The 22770-nt window shown below is 42.4% G+C and overlaps 1 protein-coding gene across 1 annotated transcript; it reads right to left on the minus strand.

The window, feature by feature from the left end:
* Positions 1 to 120: 120 nt before the first annotated feature.
* Positions 121 to 22278, minus strand: DMAC2 (distal membrane arm assembly component 2). The gene is made up of 6 exons (XM_067460945.1): positions 22202 to 22278; positions 16267 to 16457; positions 10886 to 10966; positions 9283 to 9425; positions 2729 to 2891; positions 121 to 2082 (listed from the first exon to the last, which is right to left on the minus strand). Exons 1-6 carry the CDS (start codon positions 22217 to 22219, stop codon positions 1869 to 1871), a joined length of 810 nt encoding a protein of 269 aa, XP_067317046.1. The 5' UTR covers positions 22220 to 22278; the 3' UTR covers positions 121 to 1868.
* Positions 22279 to 22770: the final 492 nt, after the last annotated feature.

Consider the following 22770-nt stretch of genomic DNA (forward strand, 5'->3'; position numbering starts at 1 on the left):
TTAGAGAAACTTTCTAAAACCCTGATGATCAGAACTCAAACACAATTCAAGATATTTGGATACTCAAAGTCATCAGCTCAACCTTCAGTCAATTGACTCAATGGCTCTCCAAGCTATGGCCAAACTTGCTTATTGTTGTCTTTATTGAAGTTCTTTAGGTTCTACAGAAAGAAGGGAACAGGGAAGAAACAAATGGTGTTGCTTTAAGAAGGTCCTCCACCCTGGATGTTCCACAGATATGTAAACCCTATTTTCCTAGTTTCCAACAGACCTCACAACCTCTGAGGATGCCTGCCATGGATGTGAGCAAAACGTCAGGAGAGAATGCTTCTGGAACATGGCCAAACAGCCCGGAAAACTCACAACAACCCAACAACACATGAGTTATACTACTCTTGACTATGGGAGCTCAAAGAATGCATCACATTCTTTTTGTTACCCTGGACCGTGATCTGACTTATAAGAAACACTGCTTAAAAATCAAGCAAAAAGTGGGTGCTAGAAATAACATCATACAAAAGCTGACTGGCACAACCTGGGGATCACAACCAGACACAGTGAAGACATCTGCCCTTGTGTTATGCTACTCTGCTGCTGAGTACGCATGCCCAGTGTGGAACACATCTCACCACACTAAAACAGTGGATGTGGCTCTTAATGAGACATGCCACATTATCACAGGATGTCTACGCCCTACACCATTGGAGAAATTATACTGTTTAGAGAATATTGAAGCACCTGACATCCACTGGGAAGTAGCAGCCAGTAATGAAAGGCGGTGACATCTCCAGCCCATCCCATTCGGATATCAGCCAGCACGCCAATGCCTTAAACCAAGAAATTGTTTTATTAGATTTACAGAGATACTCGCAGGAACACCTCAGCAAGCAAGAGTCCAAAAGCGGCAGGCAAAAACCCGGAACCTCAATCAGTGGCTGAGACCAAATGAGGGACTCCTTCCTGGGCACACAGAAGACTGAGCGACTTGGAAGATGGTGAACAGGCTGTGCTGTGGCACCACGAGATGCAGAGACAACCTTAGGAAATGGGGCCACAAAGTGGAGTCCATGACATGTGAGTGTGGAGAAGAGCAAATCACAGACCACCTACTACAATGCAACCTGAGCTCTGCCACATGCACAATGGAGGACCTTCTTATAGCAACACCAGTGACCAGCTACTTGTCAAAGGACAGTATAATGCCAAGTTTTTTAAAAACTTTGAGTTTTTAAATACATTGCAACTGTACTCTCGATTTGCTTCTGAGATGATAAATAAATACATATCTGTTTCCCCCCACCCTCCAAAAATGAGGTCCAAAAGTAGACTTCTGTTTTTTTTTTTCAGGAAAGATTTTCCAACTAACAGTAGATCCTGAGTCAAACATTGATTCAACCTTGCTTTAGAGCAGGAGTTCCATGCGGCCTGCGGAATAATTTTTGAGGGCTCCCCAAACTGTTGTTTAAAGAATATCCACACCCAAAATTCTTTTATAGAGGGCATGAGGACATTTTGGGTACAGTTGTGAGACACCATTTTAGGCCCAGGAGAAATCTTACTTTCAAAAAGGAGGTGGGTTTCCTGTCACATCCTCTCCTGGACCCTAAATTGTCCACCACTGTTCTTTGCCAAACGTGGCAATATATCTCCACACTTCTAAGGTGTTTGGAAGCATTTGGAGGTTGATTTGTGTGTGTGTTGTGGTGAGTCTCCTTGGAGGCTAATGTAGCCCCTTGTCCTTTAACCATTGCCCGCTGCTACTTTAGAATAACAAACTTCTTTGCCATCTCTGTGATGCCTAAATGCAAACAAGAAACAGGGAATCGCAGAATGTCTTCGCTGAGCAAAAAAGTCCCCTCTCTCTCTGCTCAGGTATGGATTTCACGGGTTTTCAAGTTACTGGTTGCTTCCTGATGCTCCTCCATTTCGTCTCTATTCACGGCATCTTCGACACGTGGCTCCATTTCCCCATAGCCCATTCCTACGATGTCACATTGGGGTAACATCTCCTCCAACAGGATCCGAACCAACTCTTTGTGTTGAACGGAAGGGAGGTCTGAGACATCCAAGTGTTTCAGGTTTCTGCAAACAACAGTGGAGGATGAGTTAATAAAACCATTCCTTTCCTGGTTCTAGCCTTCTAAAGTAAAGTAAAGGTTTCCCCTGATATTAAGTCTAGTTGTGCCCAACTCTGGAGAGTGGCGCTGATCTCCATTTTTAAGCCAGCGTTGCCCGTAGACACCTCCAAGGTCATGTGGCCAGCATGACTACATGGCGTGCCATTACCTTCTCGCAGAAGTGGTACCTATTGATCCACTCACATTTGCATATTTTTGAACTGTTTGGTTGGCAGAAGTTGAGGCTAACAGCGGGAGCTCAGCCTGCTCCCCGGATTCGAACCGCCAACCTTTCGGTCAGCAAGTTCAGCAGCTCAGTGGTTTAACCTGCTGTGCCACTAGGGTGGCCTTTTCACTTGAGCTTAAAAAATAAATGTGGAGGCATAAATCATTCATATAATTAACATTAAAAATATTTGGCATTTCATTTGATGCCTCCAACGAATTGGGCTTCACGTCACCAAGTCAGCTTGGTTCTCAGGATCCAAGGAACATGGCGTTAACAGTCCAAGCTGTTACTCCTCTCTTACCTATGGAATAATGGGTTAAAACCGGCACCTATGGCCTCTGACATACAACCCACACCATACAACCTACTCTGGTGTACTTACTGAAGATGATGGAGGCAAGCAAGGCCTCTCTCGGTGATCCGGGGGCAGCCAGCAAGCGAAAGCTCCTCCAGTGTGTCTCCGAAGGCAGTCAGCCGGCACAAGCTCCAGTCGTCAATGTTGGGGCACCTGCTGAGGTCCAGGTATTTCAGGGCTTTCAGGTTGACTATAAGAAGGACCCCAGAGAAGGAGAAGAAATTGGAAACAGGCTGTGATTTATCCACAAAGGCAAGAAACCAAAACCCCACCCCAATCAAAATCAAACAAATCCTATAACAGCAAATGTGTAAACCAGTGCTTGGCGGCAGTGATGGTCTGGATGGGGACAAACAAATTGAAATTGAATCCAGACAAGATGGAAATAGGTACTCCAGGTCAGTCATAAGGCTGAACAGGGTCTAGGGTTACAGTCTGTGTTGAATGGGTTTGCACTCCACCTGAAGACGCAGGTACGCAGCTTGGGAGTGATCCTGGACTCATTGCTGAGTCTGGAACTCCAAGATGGCCAGGGGAGCTTTCGCACAATTAAAACTTGTGTGCCATTTGTGACCGTACCTTGAGAAGCCAGACTTGGCCACGGTGGTCCAAGCTCTTGTTACATCTCGTATAGACTACTACTTACTTAGGCGATCCCTTGTTGTCCGAGTAGGATTGTCTTCCAAGATCGGTGTACTGGCGGTGGGTCTGTAGGTGACTGTAGAGCCCTATTCTTGACCTGCATCTTCTCCCGCAGTGAGGGCATTGGTTTCCAGGTGGAAGGCGGTCCCGGTCAAGGTTGGCTTGACACGCCTTCCTCTTGGCACGTGTCTCTCTTTCGCCCTCCAGTCGTGCCTCTTCGAATTCTACAGCACTGCTGGTCACAGCTGACCTCCAGCTGGAGCGCTCAAGGGCCAGGGCTTCCCAGTTCTCGGTGTCTGCCAGAGTTTTAAGGTTGGCTTTGAGCCCATCTTTAAATCTCTTTTCCTGCCCACCAACATTCAGTTTTCCATTCTTGAGTTTGGAGCAGAGCAACTGCTTTGAGAGACGGTGGTCGGGTATGTGGACAATGCGGCCGGTCCAGCGGAGTTGATGGCGAAGGACCATCGCTTCAATGCTGGTGGTCTTTGCTTCTTCCAGCATGCTGACATTTGTCCGCCTGTCTTCCCAAGAGATTTGCAGGATTTTCTGGAGGCAGCGCTGATGAAATCGTTCCAGGAGTTGCATGTGACATCTGTAGACTGTCCACGTTTCGCAGTCATATAGCAGGGTCAGGAGGACAATCGTTTTATAGACAAGCACCTTGGTATCCCTACGGATGGGAGACAGTGATGGAATCGTTCCAGGAGTTGCATGTGACGTCTGTAGATAGTCCATGATTCGCAGGCGTATAGCAGGGTACAACACACTCTGTGGGGTTGCCTTTGAAGATGGCTCAGAAGCTCCAAGTAGCCCAACAGGCAGAAGCCAGATTCCTTACTGGAGCGGCATACAAGGAGCATACAACTCCTCTGTTGTGCCAGCTCCACTGGCTGCCGGTTTGTTACCAAGCCCAATTCAAAGTGCTGGCTTTGGCCTATAAAGCCCTAAACGGTTCTGGTCCAACTTACCTGTCCAAACACATCTCCCCTTATCAATTCTGGTGTGAGAGAATTGGCCGTCTGCTAGGGCGTTGCCCAGAGGATGCCTAGATGTTTTGATGTTTTATCATCTTTGTGGGAAGCTTCTCTCATGTCCCTGCATGGGGAGCTGGAGCTGACAGATGGAGCTCAACCCGCTCTCCCTGGATTCAAACCGCTGATGTGTTAGTCAGCAGTTCTGCTGGCACAAGGGTTTAACCAGAAGTGACTTGCAGTTTCTCAAGTCGCTCCTGACACAAAAAAAGAATATCTCTGCTTATGAGCCAACTAGAGCTTTAAGATCTGCTGGGAAGGCCCTGTTCTCTGTCCCACCTCCTTCACAAGCACAATTGGTGAGAACGAGAGACACAGCCTTCTCAGCGGTGGTCCCTCGGCTGTGGAACTCCCTCCCTAGCGACATCAGGCAGGCCACATCCCTTCTGGTCTTCAGAAACATAGCTAAAGGCCTGGCTCTGTATGCGGACGTTTGGGGAATTAAAACAGTATAGATTTCGACACAGTTCGAACAAGGATTATGAACAAGGATTATGGATAAATGAAATCAAGCACTTTCTATGTTTTAATCTGTTTTTATTGCTCTCTGAGTTTATTTGCTCATGTGTTTTAATTGTTTTATAGTTGCTGGGGTATATTTTAATGGTTATGTTGACATGCGGCATTGAATTTTGCCGGAGTCTGTAAGCCGCTTTGAGGCCCCTGCGGGGTGAGAGAGGTGGGGCATAAATGAAGTAAATAAATAAATAGGCAGATATATGCAAAAGTTTACAAAGTTTTGTGTCTTGGGTAATCGAAGAATACAAAGCAAAAACAAAGTTTCTGGAGTATGCAAATACATTTCATTTGCATGGTCTAAAAGGGTGAATTTTTGTTGGGTCAAAGTTCATGTGGCATCCAAAGATGTTTTTGGCCCTTGACAACTCTGAAATACAACTCCATGGAATGGGTCAGATCAGTATGGGCCAAACCAGTGTGTTTTAAGTTGCTTCCATTTGCATCAGCTTGACATGCTTTCTACCTAAAATGTCACCATGAAAGATGTGATAATTACTATTACAAATCTCTGGCCAATATTTAAAAAGTGAATGGCCGCTCCTGAAAGTCTTCAGATGTAACTATGAGTTTTTGAAACCTTTTGCAATGTTTTTCTGTGATGTTGAACATAAAAAAACCATTTATTCAAAACTAGAAGTGGAGTTCCAGGCAGTTTGGCCTTTCAGTGTCCTTTCTCAGTTGTCCATATGGCCCTTTGAGAGGGTTCTTTGCCATAGGTTTTCATGTCAGGAGCAACTTGAAAAACTTCAAGTCGCTTCTGGTGTGAGAGGATTCACTGTCTGCAAGGACGTTGCCCAGGAACGCCCAGATGTTTGACCATCCTGTGGGAGGTTATGGGAGGTTTCTCTCATGTCTTTTCATGAGAAGCTGAAACTGACAGGCAGGAGCTGACTCCACTCTCTGGATTTGAACTGCCAACCTTTTGGTCAGCAGACCTGCCGGCACAAAGGTTTAACCCATTGCACCACCACAAAATCAGCATTCTGATTTTTCCTCCTTGTAAGATCACATCTTATGAAACTTGGGGTCATTTGTGTCCTCAATTTGAAAGGACGACCTTGCAAATCAGGATACTCTTCTTAAGAGTACTGCCAAGATATATTTCTTCCATACTGTGATGCCACATGACTTTCTCCACCCAAATTAATTCTCACTTCCGATGTTGTAATACCTCTCACTCTCACAGACAACCAAAACCTATTTCATCCATGTTCCCTCCCTATCATTCACCTAGTATCATGTTATGAATATGCAAACTATATTGCAACCTCACATACACACCCACAAACAGAGAGTATGCATCAGCCGTCCCTTAAGGAATTGCATCACTCTCAGACCTCATTCTTGCCTATGTTAAATATGTCAACACAATTGCCAGTCAATGGTCAGATAAGAAATGAAAAGATGCATTGTCAAAGGCTTTCATGGTCAGAATGACAGGGTTGTTGTGTGTTTTCTGGGCTATATGGCCATGTTCCAGAAGCATTCTCTCCTGACGTTTCGCCTGCATCTAGGGCAGGCATCCTCAGAGGTTGTGACATCTGTTGGAAACTAGGAAAGTGGGGTTTATATATCTGTGGAATGTCCAGGGTGGGAGAAAGAACTCTTGTCTGTTTGAGGTAGGTGTGAATGTTGCAACTGGCCACCTTGATCAGCACTGAATAGCCTTGCAGCTTCAAAGCCTGGCTGCTTCCTGCCTCCCATCCTGAACATTCCATAGATATATAAACCTCACTTGCCTAGTTTCCAACAGACCTCACAACCTCAGAGGATGTCTGCCGTAGATGCGGGTGAAACGTCAGGAGAGAATGCTTCTGGAACATGGCTAGACAGCCCAGAAAAACTCACAACAACCCAATGGTAACTAAACGCATAACATACTAACCTGGCGGGCACATTTTTACTATATATTTTATTTTTACTATATGCTGTCCAAAGGCTTTTTTTGTGTCAGGAGTGACTTGAGAAAATGCAAGTTGCTTCTGGCGTGAGAGAATTGGCCATCTGCAAGGACGTTGCCCAGGGGACGCCCGGATGTTTTTGTCCAAAGGCATTGAATAGTTGCCTATATGTAAAGCTGCCTTGAGTCCCCTTCGGGGTAGAGAAAAGCAGGATATAAATAGGATAAATATGTAAGGAAGCAGAGGAAACAATAGATCGTATCTTCAGCTGCTGCAAGAAGATCGCACAGACAGACTATAAGCAGAGACACAACACCGTTGCTCAGATAATCCATTGGAACTTGTGCCACAAATACCATCTGCCTGCGACAAAGAACTGGTGGTATCTCAAGCTGGAAAAAGTTACAGAAAATGAACACGTCAAACTACTCTGGGATTTCTGAATTCATACAGAGAGAGTTTTGGAGCACAACACTCCTGACCTCACAATCATGTTAAAAAACAAAGTATGGATCGTTGATGTTGCAATCCCAGGCGACAGCAGAACTGAAGAGCAACAACTGGAAAAGCTGACACGAAATGAGGATTTAAATGATCAAATTGCAAAGACTCTGGCACAAGGTGGTCCCAGTGGTGATCGTCACACTGGGTGCAGTGCCTAAAGATCTTGGCCTGCACTTAAACACAATCGGCAGTAACAAAATCACCATCTGCCAGCTGCAAAAGGCCACCTTACTGGAATCTGCACGCATTATTCGCCAATACATCACACAGTCCTAGACACTTGGGAAGTGTCCGACGTGTGATCCAATTCAACAGCCAGCAGAGTGATCTTGTCTGCTGTGGACTCTGCTGTGGACTCATCTTGTTGTGTTTCAAATAATAATAATAATAATAATAATAATAATAATAATAATAAGGTCCCACTGCCCTACTTAAAGGCACTTCACACATCCACCCACACTAATGCCATATATATATGCTTTGGTGTCTTCCATTCATTCTTCTCAATAATAATAATAATAATAATAATAATAATGGTCTCCAAATGAAATGCAAAATATGACATTACACACATACATGCACGGGACAGACAACGCTACACAAAGAGTTAAAATGCTATGCACTATACAATGGAAGTACTGTTGTTATTCTGTGCCTTCAAGTCATTTCTGGTTTATGGCAACCTGAATGCGAACCTATCACAAGGTTTTCTGGGGCTAAGTGTGCGAATAGACCTTTTCATCAGCAGCCCAAGCACCTGACTAATCACATCAGAAGGAAGAAGCTTTGCTTTTGTTATACAACTGGGTTGCTGGGGAAAAAAAGACCTATTCTTGGCAAGAATAAAATCAAAGGCAAGATATCATGAGGATACAAATCAGAAGGAGGATTCTGTAGCTACAGGCGAAAGATTTATATGCAGTGGCATCAAAAGACTTACCAAACACAGCCTGGCATTTGATACAGATTTCATAAGAACCGGATGTCTATTGTTCTTTCATTGGACTTCCATTGTATAGCACACTTGTACTGTGCTTCTATTTATAGCACTAATAGGGTTATAGCCATTCACTGACTCATAAGGCCTTTCCTATTCTTGTAATGAGTGGTAAAATGATGCCATACTTTAATTGAATCTGGGAAGCCTTGCTTGGAAACTTAGGCTAATTTAACTAATTTACGACGCCATAAAAACTCTCCAGCAGCGTGCAAAAGAATGAGGAAGTACTTCATCAGTGTCACAAGTAGATGGTGAAGTGACAGCTCCCCCGGTGGCCAGAATTCAAAAAGCATACCCTCATGAAACTAGAAAGTTAAATAATAATAATAATAATAATAATAATAATAATAATAATCAACCTTTATTTATACCCTGCTACCATCTCCCAAAGGACTCCGTGCGGCTTACAATAGGCCGAGACCCAATACAACAATAAAAGACAACAACAATACAGCAGTAAATAAAAATCAAAAAGTAAACTTTAACAATAAATACGACACAATTAAAACCAGATGTAATGGTTAAAAAGTTTTTTGGATGTAATGGTTAAAAATAACCTTTGTGTCTCCGTCTATATATGTTGTGTGTCTATGGCATTGAATGTTTGCCACGCATTGTGATCCGCCCTGAGTCATGCCAGCCACATGACCTAGGAGGTGTCTATGGACAACGCCAGCTCTTGAACTTAGAAATGAAGATGAGCAATAACCCCCCAGAATCGGACACGACTAGACTTAATGTCAAGGGGAAACTTTTACCTGTTTATCCAAATTATATCTAATGATTTCCAAATCAGGATATTCAAAAATCTCCAGAATTTGAAACAGAGTTTGGCAAAGTTACGTTTTGGACTACAACTCCCAGACTTCTGGCTAGGTGCTTCTGGGAGTTGAAATAACTTTTCAAACTCAGACATTGCAATTCTCTTAGCACTATACATCAATAAATAATAATCACAGGCCTAAGTAGAGCCCAATTTCTCACCTAGGTTATCCAGACCATTGTAGCTGATGATGGAACCACTGACGTCGATGGCCTCCAAGCGGATTTCTTCATAGTTTTGAAAATCCAGGTCGTTTTTCCATTTTGTGATACTATTCTGGTACCAGTTATTTTGACCCCAGGCCCTAAAGGAATATAACAGTTCCAGCAATGCAGATAATGCTTCACAAGGTAGCCTAAGCAACAGATGTAAAAGAATAATTGTGCATGCAAAACAGCTTCAAACTACAGAATTAGGCTCTACATGTTATAGGATGAGGACATTCCTTTTATTATAGACACAATATATTTAAGATATATTTATCCTGACTTCCAAAAGTGCTGAAAACAGCTCCCAAATCATATAAAGACTTTGACTCAAAACTTTTAAAGACACAAACCAGCTTTTTCTTAGGATGCCTTCCACACAGCCATACAACCCAGAATATCAGGGCAGAAATCCCACATTCTATATAAATAAAAATGTAATGTTCGTTTGTGGTATTCACAGAACTCAAAAACCACTGGACGAATTGACACCAAATTTGAACACAAGGCACCTAACAACCCAATGTATGTCCTTCACTCAAAAAAATGATTTTGTTATTTGGGAGTTGTAGTTGCTGGGATTTATAGTTCACCTACAATCAAAGAGCATTCTGAACCCCACCAACGATGGAATTGAACCAAACTTGGCACACAGTTCTCCCATGACCAACGGAAAATACTGGAAGGGTTTGGTGGGCAGTGTCCTTTAGTTTTGGAGTTGTAGTTCACCTACACCCAGAGATCACTGTGGACTCAAACAATGATGGATCTGGACCAATAAGACTCCATATGCCCAAATGTGAACACTGGTGGAGTTTGGGGAAAATAGAATCTTGACATTTGGGAGTTGTGGTTGCTGGGATTTATAGTTCACTTACACTCACAGAGCATTCTGAACCCCACCAACGATAGAATTGGGCCAAACCTCCCACACAGCAATGCATGGCAGGGGACGGCTAGTATAATAATAATAATAATAATAATAATAATAATAATAATAATAATAATACTTTATTTGTACCCCGCTCCATCTCTCCCAGGGGGACTCGGGGTGGCTTACAAGAGGCCACGCCCTTCAATACAGTAAACACAATATTACACAAAAGCATAACACAATATAACACAAGGCATAACAGAACTAAAAAACATGAAATGCAAAACCTAAATAATAAGCGAGAACAGCAGTATAAAATAGGACAGTAAACACACAGAAATTGCAAGGGGCAAAGCCAAATTTAAGGATAAAATTTTAAAACACTGGGAGATTGGGCAATGGAAATTGTCGGGGAGGGAGATCCGGATTGAGGAAGGAATTAATTGCACGAATCATAAGTGCTATCTGCTTTGAACTGGGTTATCTGAGTCCACAATGCCATACAGTCCAGTTCGAAGCAGGAAATGTGAGATTTTATTCAACTGTGTGGAAGGGGCCTGAGTAGCTTTAGACTACAAAAATGGTATTAAAAAAAAACAAGAGGAATTTCAAATGAGTGATTTCCCAAAAGGTCCACTAATCATGCTGACAACAAACACCACAGGTAGAGTGTACATTGCATACCTAATTCTTCCTTTCAGGTTCAGGACAAAGACAGCAGCTCCAACTTCAAATCCATAACGCTCGCATGCTTCAATGCAAAGCCTAAAGATGGAGTTGGTGGACACATATTCAAACATTATTTTGGGAAGATTGGAAACTCAATTACCAAGATTTCACATGTTGCTCTCTAAACTAGGAGCCCCCAGAGGTGCAGTGGGTTATGTCAGGATTTATTGAGGTATTATATGTATTATGTGTATTCGTTTTAAATGTAATTCTTGTGTAGCAAATATGGATGCCACTGAGAATGGAAATGCTGTACTGAAATGTTTATGTTGAGGCTGTGATTAAGTGACCTTAAGATAAACTCTCTTCTGCAAGAAGATTAACAGCTGCAAAGTTCTGTTTTGACTTTCGGTTTTCCTTTCTCTTCCTGTGTGTCACTCGCTGTAGATGGACGTGTTTTTTCTGTGCTTAGTAAACTGAGTTTTTCTTTTGTAACCAAAGTCTCCAGAGTCCTTGATTTACAGAGCTGTGTCTGGTGGATCTAGCATTTTGCTTCTGTCAAGTTGCGCCTTAACTTGACAGGTTAAACCGCTGAGCTGCTGAACTTCCTAACCAAAAAGTCGCAGGTGCGAATCCAGGGAGCGGAGTGAGCTCCCACTGTTAGCCCCAGCTTCTGCCAACCTAGCAATTCGAAAACATGCAAATGTGAGTAGATCAATAGGTAACACTCCAGTAGGAAGGTAACAGTGCTCCATGCAGTCATGCTGGCCACATGACTTTGGAGGTGTCTATGGACAATGCCAGCTCTTCAGTTTAGAAATGGAAATGAGCACCAACCCCCAGAGTCGGACACGCCTGACTTAATGTTAGGGAAAAACCTTTACATTACTTCTCTAAACTACTGAAAATGATAAGATTGATTTGAATCAAGAAACCGATCAATGCCTTTGGAAGATCACAAAACTTCTGAAAGAAAGCTATGAATGTCCGTTCATCTAAACCAGTATTATCTACTTTGATAAAGTGGACTCCACGACATGTGAGTGTGGAAAGGAGCAAACCACAGACCACCTATTACAATGCAGTCTGAGCCCTGCCACATGCACAATGGAGGACCTTCTTAAAGGAACACCAAAGGCACTCCAAGTGGCCAGCTACTGGTCACAGGACACTTAATATAATGCCAAGCTTTTAAACATTGTGCTTTTAAAATACATTACAAATGTACTCTCGGTTCACTACTTTGGCTGGAAGCAGACAGAGAGGCTCTCCCTTTCATTTGCTTTTTAATCCCCGCATCTGGCAATCTGGAAGATTGATGCCAGGACTTTCTGTTTGGGCAGCTCATATTTTACCATCAGTTCTCCTTCTCTTAAAACACAAGCTTCACCTTTTCCCAGGCCTGACACCAACAACTTCCTTATTTAACAAAAGGAACTACTGTTGCGGGTGGCACTACCTCATTTTATTTCCTCAAGGGTTTCATGGTATTTGTTTTAACCACATTGGTATTTTGCGTTATGTCTAGCAAGCCCACTAGGATACCTGTTGTTGCGCTCCAGGCCAGGAAACACCTCTGTACTTAACCACCACACTCCAAGTTAAATCAGCAAAGCAGTTTATTGAAGATTATATAAAAAGCACTTCAACAAAAATAGTAAAAACTTCAAAGTCTATATGTGTAAAATAGTCCACAAGGTTCAAGGTACAAGAGTAATCCAAAATCCCAAAGCAACAGGACATCCAGCAGAGGAATGCAAGGGAACCAGGAAATAAAAGGCAGCATAAGATCAAATAAAAATCCAGGAACAATCCTTCAAACTTGGAAGCCTGAAACAGGAGCAAAGACATGAAACTAGAATTCCCCCAGTAAGCTTGATCAGGACTTGGCACGAGCTGTTGTCTCAATTACCAACATTGACCAGATTGCCCAGGAAATGATCCCGGCCTCTCTAATAAAGACATGAAGTCATGTCTACTTCCATGAGTTTCTGCTATGGGTTTCTTCTGTAAGAGGCGCTGTGACCTTCAGGGGTTCTGCTGAGCAGCCAGAAGTTTGCAAAAACTAAGCCTCCTATCTACCAACTCACTATCTTGCAACTCATTATTTTCTATATTGTCGAAGGCTTTCATGGCCAGAATCACTGGGTTGTTGTGAGCTTTCCAGGCTGTATGGCCATGTTCTAGAAGCATTCTCTCCTGACATTTCACCTGCATCTATGGCAGGCATTCTCAGAGGCTGTAAGGTCATTATTTTCTGCACCAGGGATTTTAGCCTCTGAACTCTTTTCCCTAGAGAACAGCTCTGCTGCACCATGTGGAATGTGACCTTCACTGACTGTTGGAAGCACAGACTGCTCATTTTCAGAACTTAAAATCTCATGAAGGCTCACAGGCCCAGAATCTCCATGACCTACGTCCACATTAACATGAGTACCAGACACAATCATGGGCTGAACTACAACACCTGTTGCTATTATCACAGGATACGTAGGTGCTGGAAAAACTACTCTTTGAATTATATTTTGACAAAACACATAATAAGAATTAAAATTGTTGGGGCATCCTTTTCCCCAGTTCATCCAATACAAATTCCAGTTCCAGATAATCTGCATCAAGCCTGACACTCTATCCACTGTACCATGACCAGCTCCTGATTCTTTTAACCTGTGAGGATAGATTTAAGCTACAAAACTATCATTTTAAATATCCAAGGCACCACAATAGAGCATATATCATTTCATACGCTGCTTGGAGGTTTACTGGAAGTCTCTATCTAGCTACTGTTGGATGGGGGAATTCAGATGTTGGTCTAATTTACCTGTCCGAACGTATTCTCCCCTATGAACCATCAAAGACATTAAGATGTTCCGGAGAGGCCCTGCTCTCGGTCCCACTACCTTCGCAAGCACGTTTGGTGGGAACGAGAGACAGGGCCTTCTCTGTGGTGGCCCCTCGGCTACGGAACTCTCTCCCAAGCGAGATTAGATCTGCCTCCTCCCTCTTGTCCTTCAGGAGTCTAGTAAAATACTGATTATGGAACGAAGCATTCCCAGAATAATGGCTGAGACTGGTTACAGACCAAAGTGAGTGACCACATATGCGGACTGAGTTGAACATTATTTTACCTTGGCGATTTGGTATATATGTATTTTATCTATATGTATTTTTATCTTGTATTGTTGTACAATCTTTTAACTTGAATTAGTAGCATTGAATCCTTGTTGTAAGCCGGTCTGAGTCCCTCTACGGAGGTGAGAAGATCGGGATATAAAAGTTTTAAATAAATAATAAATAATGCAGCAGAGCTTTTCTTGCATTTTAACACCTTGAAGTGTCTTATATTTTTTTTAACCTTGAAATTGAAATGGTTCTGGCTTCCAGTTTCTACTTCTGTTGGACAAAGTGCTGAAGTTTTGGTGATGGGTAGGATTATAAATCCCCAGCAAGCATGCTTTCCTAGGGAATTCTGGAGGTTGTAGTACAAAAGAAATGAACTTTAAAAAATCTTCCTAAATCAGACTGCAAACTTTACTTTCCAAAACTTCATCAGCCAGCACAGGGCCACTGGGCATTCTGGGAAACGCATTATCAAAAAAACTCAAAAGTCTTCCAAGTTCTGGGTTGAACTATAACTCAAAAGGGAATAACATAGAGGAGAGAACTGCAAATGTGAAGAAGGAAGTGAAAAAAAAAAGGCATCAGGCTATCTCCAGAAACAGCTAAGACTGGATCTACACTACCATGTGATGCAATTTGAAACTTCATTATATGGTCAGTGCAGACCTATATAGTGCAGTTCAATGCAGTTACCGGTAACTGCATTATTTTTTTTTGTCGTGTCAGGAGCGACCTGAGAAACTGCAAGTTTCTTCTGGTGTGAGATAATTGGCCGTCTGCAAGGATGTTGCCCAGGGATGCCCAGATGATTTGATGTTTTTATCATCCTTGTGGGAGGCTTCTCTCATGTCCCCGCATGAGGAGCTGGAGCTGATAGAGGGAGCTCATCCGCCTCTCCCCGGATTTGAACCTGCGACCTGTCGGTCTTCAGTCCTGTCGGAACAGGGGTCTAACCCACTGTGCCACCGGGGGCTCCTGCATGATATGAGTCTATAATGACCATATAGTCAGTTCCATCTTGTCTCTTACATATGTTATCAGTTGGGGACCCCTCCCCCCAGCACTAAATGCTGCTCTCGGCCAGAGTGAAGAGAGAGGGGGGCAGAAGACAGTTCCACCTTGTCTCCTGTGCTATTCTAATAATATAATATAATGTACTATAATATAATATATTGTATATACATATAATATTTATTATAATGTAATGCAATATAATACTACTAATAATAATATGATATTATAATTATATATTTATATTACATGTAATATTGATGGGGAGATATTGAAAAAATAGATATTTATTTATGCATATATTATATGTACTTTACAAGAACTGAAATGTATAGAAAAATCAGGTTCTCTCTGTGTACGAAAGCCAGCAGGACAGAGAAGGAATGCTGAAAGGGGGAGAAGAGGGGAACATGTTATCTATACATTCCAGATACAGAAACTGCTGCAACATAATCCAGGCTATAGCTAAGTAAGGAGCCTACCCTCCCTCCCTCCTGACAGGTCAAAGCAGGCCCCTTGATTGATGAATGTAACCTGCAAGCTGTATGCTGCTCTTTAGAAAGAAATGCAGAGACCTGCCTTTTGTATGTTGGAAGATAGAATTTGATATTTCTATGATGCTAAAGTGACGTAGTGAATGATGTCAATGTATGTAGAAGCATGTCGTTTGCCTGCATTTGGAGGGTATAAAAGACACAGACAATGCCTTTATCGGGTGCTCTGGTTGCTTTTGGACACAGCTCCACTCCAGGGTGCCAGCTGGAAATAAACATACTTTTCTTTCTCCGAAAAGGATCTCTCTTGATATTATCTCTCCTATCATGCTGCAACAATATTACTAATAATATTACAATACAATGGTATAGTACAATATAGTAATATTTAATACTGATATTGTACTATGCTAATAATATAATATATTGTATGTATATATATCTTGTAAGCCGCTCTGAGCCCCTTTTGGGGTGAGAAGGGCGGCATATAAATGCCGTAAATAAATAAATAAATAAATATAGTACAGTTTGGAACTGCATTATATGGCAGTGTAGATGCAGCCGAAGTTGCACTGGCATAGGATATACAGGTGGGATTACACTGGCAATGCGTTTGCTCCCATTGTGCTTCACACAGCACATTCAAAAGAAAAGAAATACACACTTTCCAAAAGTGCATGGAACATACATTTTACCAAATGGAGTGCTTTGTCCACCACTATAAGACATTGAAATTTGAAAGGAAGCAATCAACATTAAGGGTGCCCATACTTGTTTTTTCTGTGCAGATTCCACTTCTTTAGTGCCTTGCTGACGTCTACAAAGGTTTCAACATCATAAAAACGGTTGCTGAGATATTGGAGAACACCAACTTTTACAGGATTCGCAGTGGAACCAGTTGAACTGCTGTTATAGCGAGAAGTAGAGTACAGCAATGAGACCATGCCTCGGCATTGTCGGAGCTGAGGAAAGAAGAAAGCTAATGGGAAGGTGATTCATTTTTCAGGAACTGCAGCACATACCAGAATAAGGCATCAATGCAGCTGAGCTGCATCAACAAGATAATCAAATCCAGTTCAAATATTAGTGCCATTTTATTCTGCTTTAATCAGACCTCACTAGGAAAACCACAGTTCTGGAACGATATTGGAGCATATTCTGAGGAGGACAACCAAGATTATCAAAGATTTTGAACATAATGTCTTATGAAAAATGACTGAAGGATCTGAGTATGTTTAGAGAAGACTGAGAGGTGAAATGATAGCTGTCTTTAAGCATCGGATGGGATATTATATAGAAGAAGAGCAAATTTGTTTTCTACCAATCTAGAAATTAGAATAAGGCCTTTAAAATTTCAAAAGAAAACAAGATTCTACCTAAATATTTGGAAGAATGTCTTTACTGTAGGAACCATTATTATGCATCACTTTTTGCATATTATAAAGCTGTACACTTAACCATGCTTTAAAATACAGCTACTCAAATGAATGGAGATTGATCATGACTTGTATATTATGGATTTCAATGATACAGTTAAGTGGATCCAACCCATTCTGTGGAAGAGATAGTACATACATGTATACATCTATATAAATAAAAATGTAATGTTAGTTTGTGGGATTAACAGAATTCAAAAACCACTGGACCAATTGACACCAAATTTGGACACAAGACACCTAACAACCCAATGTATGTCCTTCACTCAAAAAAAATGATTTTGTCATTTGGAAGTTGTAGTTGCTGGGATTTATAGTTCATCTACAATATGAACCCCACCAACGATGGAATTGAACCAAACTTGGCGTACAGTTCTCCCATGACCAGTGGAAAATATTGGAAGGGTTTGGTGGGCAGTGTCCTTTGATTTTGGAGTTGTAGTTTGCCTACATCCAGAGAGCACCGTGGACTCAAACAATGATGGATCTGGACCAAACTCTACACAAATACTCAATATGCCCAAAAGTGAACACTGGTGGAGTTTGGGGATAATAGAACCTTGACATTTGGGAGTTGTAGTTGCTGGGATTTATAGTTCACCGACAATCACAGAGCATTCTGAACCCCAGCAATGACAGAATTGAACCAAACCTCCCACACAGAACCCACAGCAACGCATGGCAGGGGACAGCTAGTATACTACTAAAACCATGTTGCCTTTACATTGTTGGAAAATTACCCAACAATTATATCATACACACTAAAAGATCCAAACTCTTGTGCAACCAGAGTTGATTATGGCTTAAACTTCTATGGAATTGTGGACCATGTGGTTCATGAATACTTATGGTATAATAAACATACTCGATGTTAAGGCACCAAAGCACTCTGTGCAATTTTGCTGTAACAGAATAATATGGCTGTCACCTAGAAATGATATATAGAGTATAACTGCAGAAGAACTTCACTAAGGCATGGTCCTGTAATATTGCAGTGCCACCAACTGGTCAGCTTTCCCAGTTGCACAGCCACTGAACTGGCAACTGTTTGAGGACTGAGGTCCAACAGTGAGGTTCACACATTGTGCTGGAACATGGGAGAGGGACTTCGCACAGCTGTAGCACCACAATTGTGGAACAACTTTTGTTCCGGAGACTCAGTCAACACTAACTTGGCTGTACATCAGTTACAATTAATCAGTTGACCTATTGTCCTATTGCATTCCGGCCATTACCCTTCCATTTGAGAACACTTGTCCTCCAGCCCAGACCCTTTAAATAGTCCTTAAATTAGCCCTGGAAATTAGTGGCCCCTGGTCCCCCAGTATGACCATTGCTGAGACCGGCTTCTGCACTGTAGCATTCTGTCTCCCCATGCCTCCCTTTTCTCTGCACTAGTTTCAGCCCAGCCCGCCTAATAGCTTAGGCCTTTTATCAGAATTTTGGCCCCAAGTAGCTTACCTTGCACAAAATAAGAGAGCAGAACTGTTTTTATATTGATTTTCATTATATATGTCAATGTTTTATGTTTTATTTTTCCTTTTGTATGTCTGTTGTATTTATGCATATTTGGAAACCGCTGAGTCTCCTAGGGGAGAAAGGGTAGTATATAAATAAAGTTTTATTATTATTACTATTATTATTGTCCATCCTCCCTTCCTTTATAGTGTTGCTTGTTACTACCATATTTACTCGAGTCTAGTGTACCACTGAATCTAATTTGCACCTCAATTTTCAAAACCCTGAAACCAAAAAAAAAAAAAAAAATGCTGCCGAATGCAATGTGCAGCGGCAAAAATTACACTCTTTGTAATTTGGACAAAAAAAGGTGTGCATTACTGTTGCTGCCTACTTACAAACAATTTTGTTAGAAATCCAAAGCTTCTATCAATGGAAAGGAAAACCTCAGGGTGCTGTAGAATGAATCCACTTTGTCTTGGTTCAAAGCTGTGGAATCTGGGAGTTGCATTTCTACAAGTTTTTCAGCCTTCTCTGTCAAAGACTGCTGGTGCCTCACCAAAGTACGAGATGCAGAGCCAATCTTAAGAAATGCTACAAAGTTGAATCCACAACATGCGAGTGTGGAGAAGAGCAAACCACAGACCACCTGCTGCAATGCAACCTGAGCCCTGCTACATGCACAATGGAGGACCTTCTTATAGTAACACCAGAGGCACTCCAAGTGGCCAGATACTGGTCAAAGGACATTTAATCAACTACCAAGTTTGCAAAATTTGTGTTTTTTTATCTGTTTGTTTGTTTAGTTCTGTTAGAAATGTAATACAATGGTCTGGTTGCGGATGACACGATAAATAAAATACCAAAGTACCAATCCCAGGATTGCATTGCACTGAGTCCTGGCCATTTAAGTAGAGATGACGTCCCTAAAAGAGGAGCTCTGAGTGCAGCTCCTGAAGTACATTCCCCTTTTGCTTGGGCTCAGCACGAAACTTACTGTATTGTGCAAATCTATTGCACACCCTAATTTTGGCAAGGTCATTTAGCCAAAATAGGTTAGCATTAGATTCCAGTAAATACTATATCTCCGACTAAGCCCATTAACAAGTCTTTAACAGAAACCCAGCACACAGTCAATCGAGAGGCTGAGAGGAGACATGATGAGGGCCATGTATCAATATGTGAGAGGAAGTCATAAGGAAGAGTGGGCAAGCTTGTTTTCTGCTTCCCTGGAGACCAGGACGCAGAACAATGGCTTCAAACTACAAGAAAGGAGATTCCATCTGAACATTAGGAAGAACTTCCTGACTGTGAGAGCTGTTCAGCAGTGGAACTCTTTGCCCCAGAGTGTGGTTGAGGTCCCTTCTTTGGAAGCTTTTAAACAGAGGCTGGATGGCTATCTGGTGGGGGTGCTTTGAATGCAATTTTCCTGCTTCTTGGCAGAATGGGATTGGACTGGATGGCCTATGAGGTCTCTTCCAAATCCATGATTTTAACCCCCCTGTATAAGGAGCTCCACTGGCTGCCGTTTATTTTCCGGTCCCAATTCAAGGTGCAGGTTATCACCTATAAAGCCCTAAACGGTTTGGGACCCGCCTACCTTCGTGACTGTATCTCCATGAACAACTCGGGCCCTCCGTTCTTCTGAGGAGGCCCTTCTTTCGCCCCTGCCAATTTCACAAGCTCGCCTAGTAAGTACAAGGGAGAGAGCCTTTTCCTCTGTGGCCCCCCAACTCTGGAACTCACTACCTGGAGAAATTAGGAAAGCCCCTACCTTAGAAACCTTTAAAAAGGACCTTAAAACCTGGCTCTTCTGCTGCGCTTTTGATGAATAGGTTTACATTCTCACACTATTGCTTAGCCTCAACGTTTTGTCATTGGAGTATATGCCCCCCCCCCCTTTGTGGGAAAGCCTGATTCCACAACCCCTGCTATAATGAGTCCTCCTCCGCAGATAATCTGTCTCACTTTTATCTCGCCTGAGTTTTAATTAGTTTTAATCAGTCTTTCTTTTAATCATTACATGTAGCCCGCCCACTGTCATTGCCATTGTGCCTATTCTAATTTTATATTGCTATGTTTTCATATGTTTGATGTAATTATGTTATTTGTTGTTTATTGTTTGCATTTTCGGTTTTATTTTATTGTCGAAGGCTTTCATGGCCGGAATCACTGGGTTGTTGTAGGTTTTTTCGGGCTATAGGGCCATGGTCTAGAGGCATTCTCTCCTGAAACCATGAAAATGAATAAAATCTGGCTACCAGTATTAAAAAAACTCTAAAATTACAACAGCACAACAACAGAGAGGAAACAAACAAGGACATCTAATCACCACAAAAGTTTGCTCTAGGAACTGTCAGGCCAGTATATGCTAATCAAGGTGGTCATTTGAAACATTCATACCTAGTTCCAGCAGACAAGAGTCCTTTGTCCCACCCTGGTCATTCCACAGATATATAAACCTTTCTTCCTAGTTCCAACAGACCTCATTACCTCTGAGGATGTTTGCCATAGATGCAGGCAAAACCCCAGGAGAGAATGCCTCTAGACCATGGCTTTATTTTACTGTAATTTTCTGTTTGGGCTTGGCCTCATGTAAGCCACTCCGAGTCCCCATTGGGGAGATGGTGGCGGGGTATCAATAAAGTTTATTTTTTTATTATTATATGATTTTATGACTCTATGGAGGGCCAAGGCTTGCCCATGCCTAATCTACACTGAAGAAATACACTTTGATACCACTTTAATTGCCATAGCTTTGGGAGAAAAAATGAAATGCAAAGATACAGAATGGGGGATGCCTGGCTCGAGAGCAGTACGTGTGAAAAAGATCTTGGAGTCCTCGTGGACAACAAGTTAAACATGAGCCAACAATGTGATGTGGCGGCAAAAAAAGCCAATGGGATTTTGGCCTGCATCAATAGGAGCATAGTGTCTAGATCTAAGGAAGTAATGCTAGCCCTCTATTCTGCTTTGGTTAGACCACATCTGGAATATTGTGTCCAATTCTGGGCACCACAATTCAAGAGAGATATTGACAAGCTTGAATGTGTCCAGAGGAGGGTGACTAAAATGATCAAGGGTCTGGAGAAGAAGCCCTATGAGGAGCGGCTTAGGGAACTGGGCATGTTTAGCCTGAAGAAGAGAAGGCTGAGAGGAGATGATAGCCATGTATAAATATGTGAGAGGAAGCCACAGGGAGGAGGGAGCAAGCTTGTTTTCTGCTTCCTTGGAGACTAGGACGCAATGGAGCAATGGCTTCAAACTTCAAGAGAGGAGATTCCATCTGAACATGAGGAAGAACTTCCTGACTATGAGAGCAGTTCAGCAGTGGAACTCTCTGCCCCGGAGCGTGGTGGAGGCTCCTTCTTTGGAAGCTTTTAAGCAGAGGCTGGATGGCCATTTGTCAGGGGTGATTTGAATGCAATATTCCTGCTTCTTGGCAGGGGGTTGGACTGGATGGCCCATGAGGTCTCTTCCAACTCTTTGATTCTATGATTCTACAGCTCAATGCTGTGGAATCTTGGGAGTTGTAGCCAAAGAGGCCCCAGCACTCTTTGGCTGTAAAACTACAAATCCCAGGATTCCATAGCAGTGAGCCATGGCAGTTAAAAAGGTGTCAAACTGCATTAAGTCTATAGTGTAGATGCAATGGAGATGCTGGCACAAGGACAGAGATTCAAGAAATACAGATCTTCCTCTTTCCATAGACATAATTTCTTTCAAGGTCCATTAATAACACGCCCCAAACTTCTCATCTCTCTGAGATATACCAGCTTGCCAGGAAAAACAAGAAACGCCAGGTCACTTACTAATGCGGGCGCGGCCATCTTGGACGGGTCACGTGAGAGGGCAAAGTCACGTGCCAGCCGCGCCAGGGACTTGAACGGGGAAGGTTAGACCGCCCTGGGATGCCAATGCGCATGCGTCAAGAGTTCTGAGCAGGCTTTGCTGCAGCAAAGGAAACTATCAATTTGAAATCAAATTAAAGTGAATGTTTTTTTTAAAAAAATGCTTTTTAAAGGAGTTATCTATATGCTAGTGATTCGTGTAGAGTGGGTAAAAGTGTGTGTTCTTTTAATGGCACCTTGAAAGTCTTGTTCTCACCCACAAAGGAAAGGCACTCTGCACATGCTTAGTGGCTATAAACACACACATAATAAAGGGAAACTGGGATTCAGCTAGGCTTTGAATGCTGGTGTCTTTTATTCACACAACACAATGTTATTTGTATTGTCGGAGGCTTTCATGGCCAGAATCGAAATGCAAAGATACAGAATGGGGGACGATGCCTGGCTCGAGAGCAGTACGTGTGAAAAAGATCTTGGAGTCCTCGTGGACAACAAGTTAAACATGAGCCAACAATGTGATGTGGCGGCAA

Source organism: Anolis sagrei, chromosome X (assembly GCF_037176765.1).
Source record: "Anolis sagrei isolate rAnoSag1 chromosome X, rAnoSag1.mat, whole genome shotgun sequence".
NCBI lineage: Eukaryota > Metazoa > Chordata > Lepidosauria > Squamata > Dactyloidae > Anolis > Anolis sagrei.

Excerpts from the sequence above, each read along its gene's own strand:
- DMAC2 (XM_067460945.1), bottom strand. Across the intron at positions 10,967-16,266 it reads AATCTGCACAGAAAAAACAA|GCTTTGCATTGAAGCATGCG; the intron begins GTATGGGCACCC and ends CTCCATCTTTAG. Across the intron at positions 9,426-10,885 it reads AACCTGAAAGGAAGAATTAG|GGCCTGGGGTCAAAATAACT; the intron begins GTATGCAATGTA and ends ATATTCCTTTAG.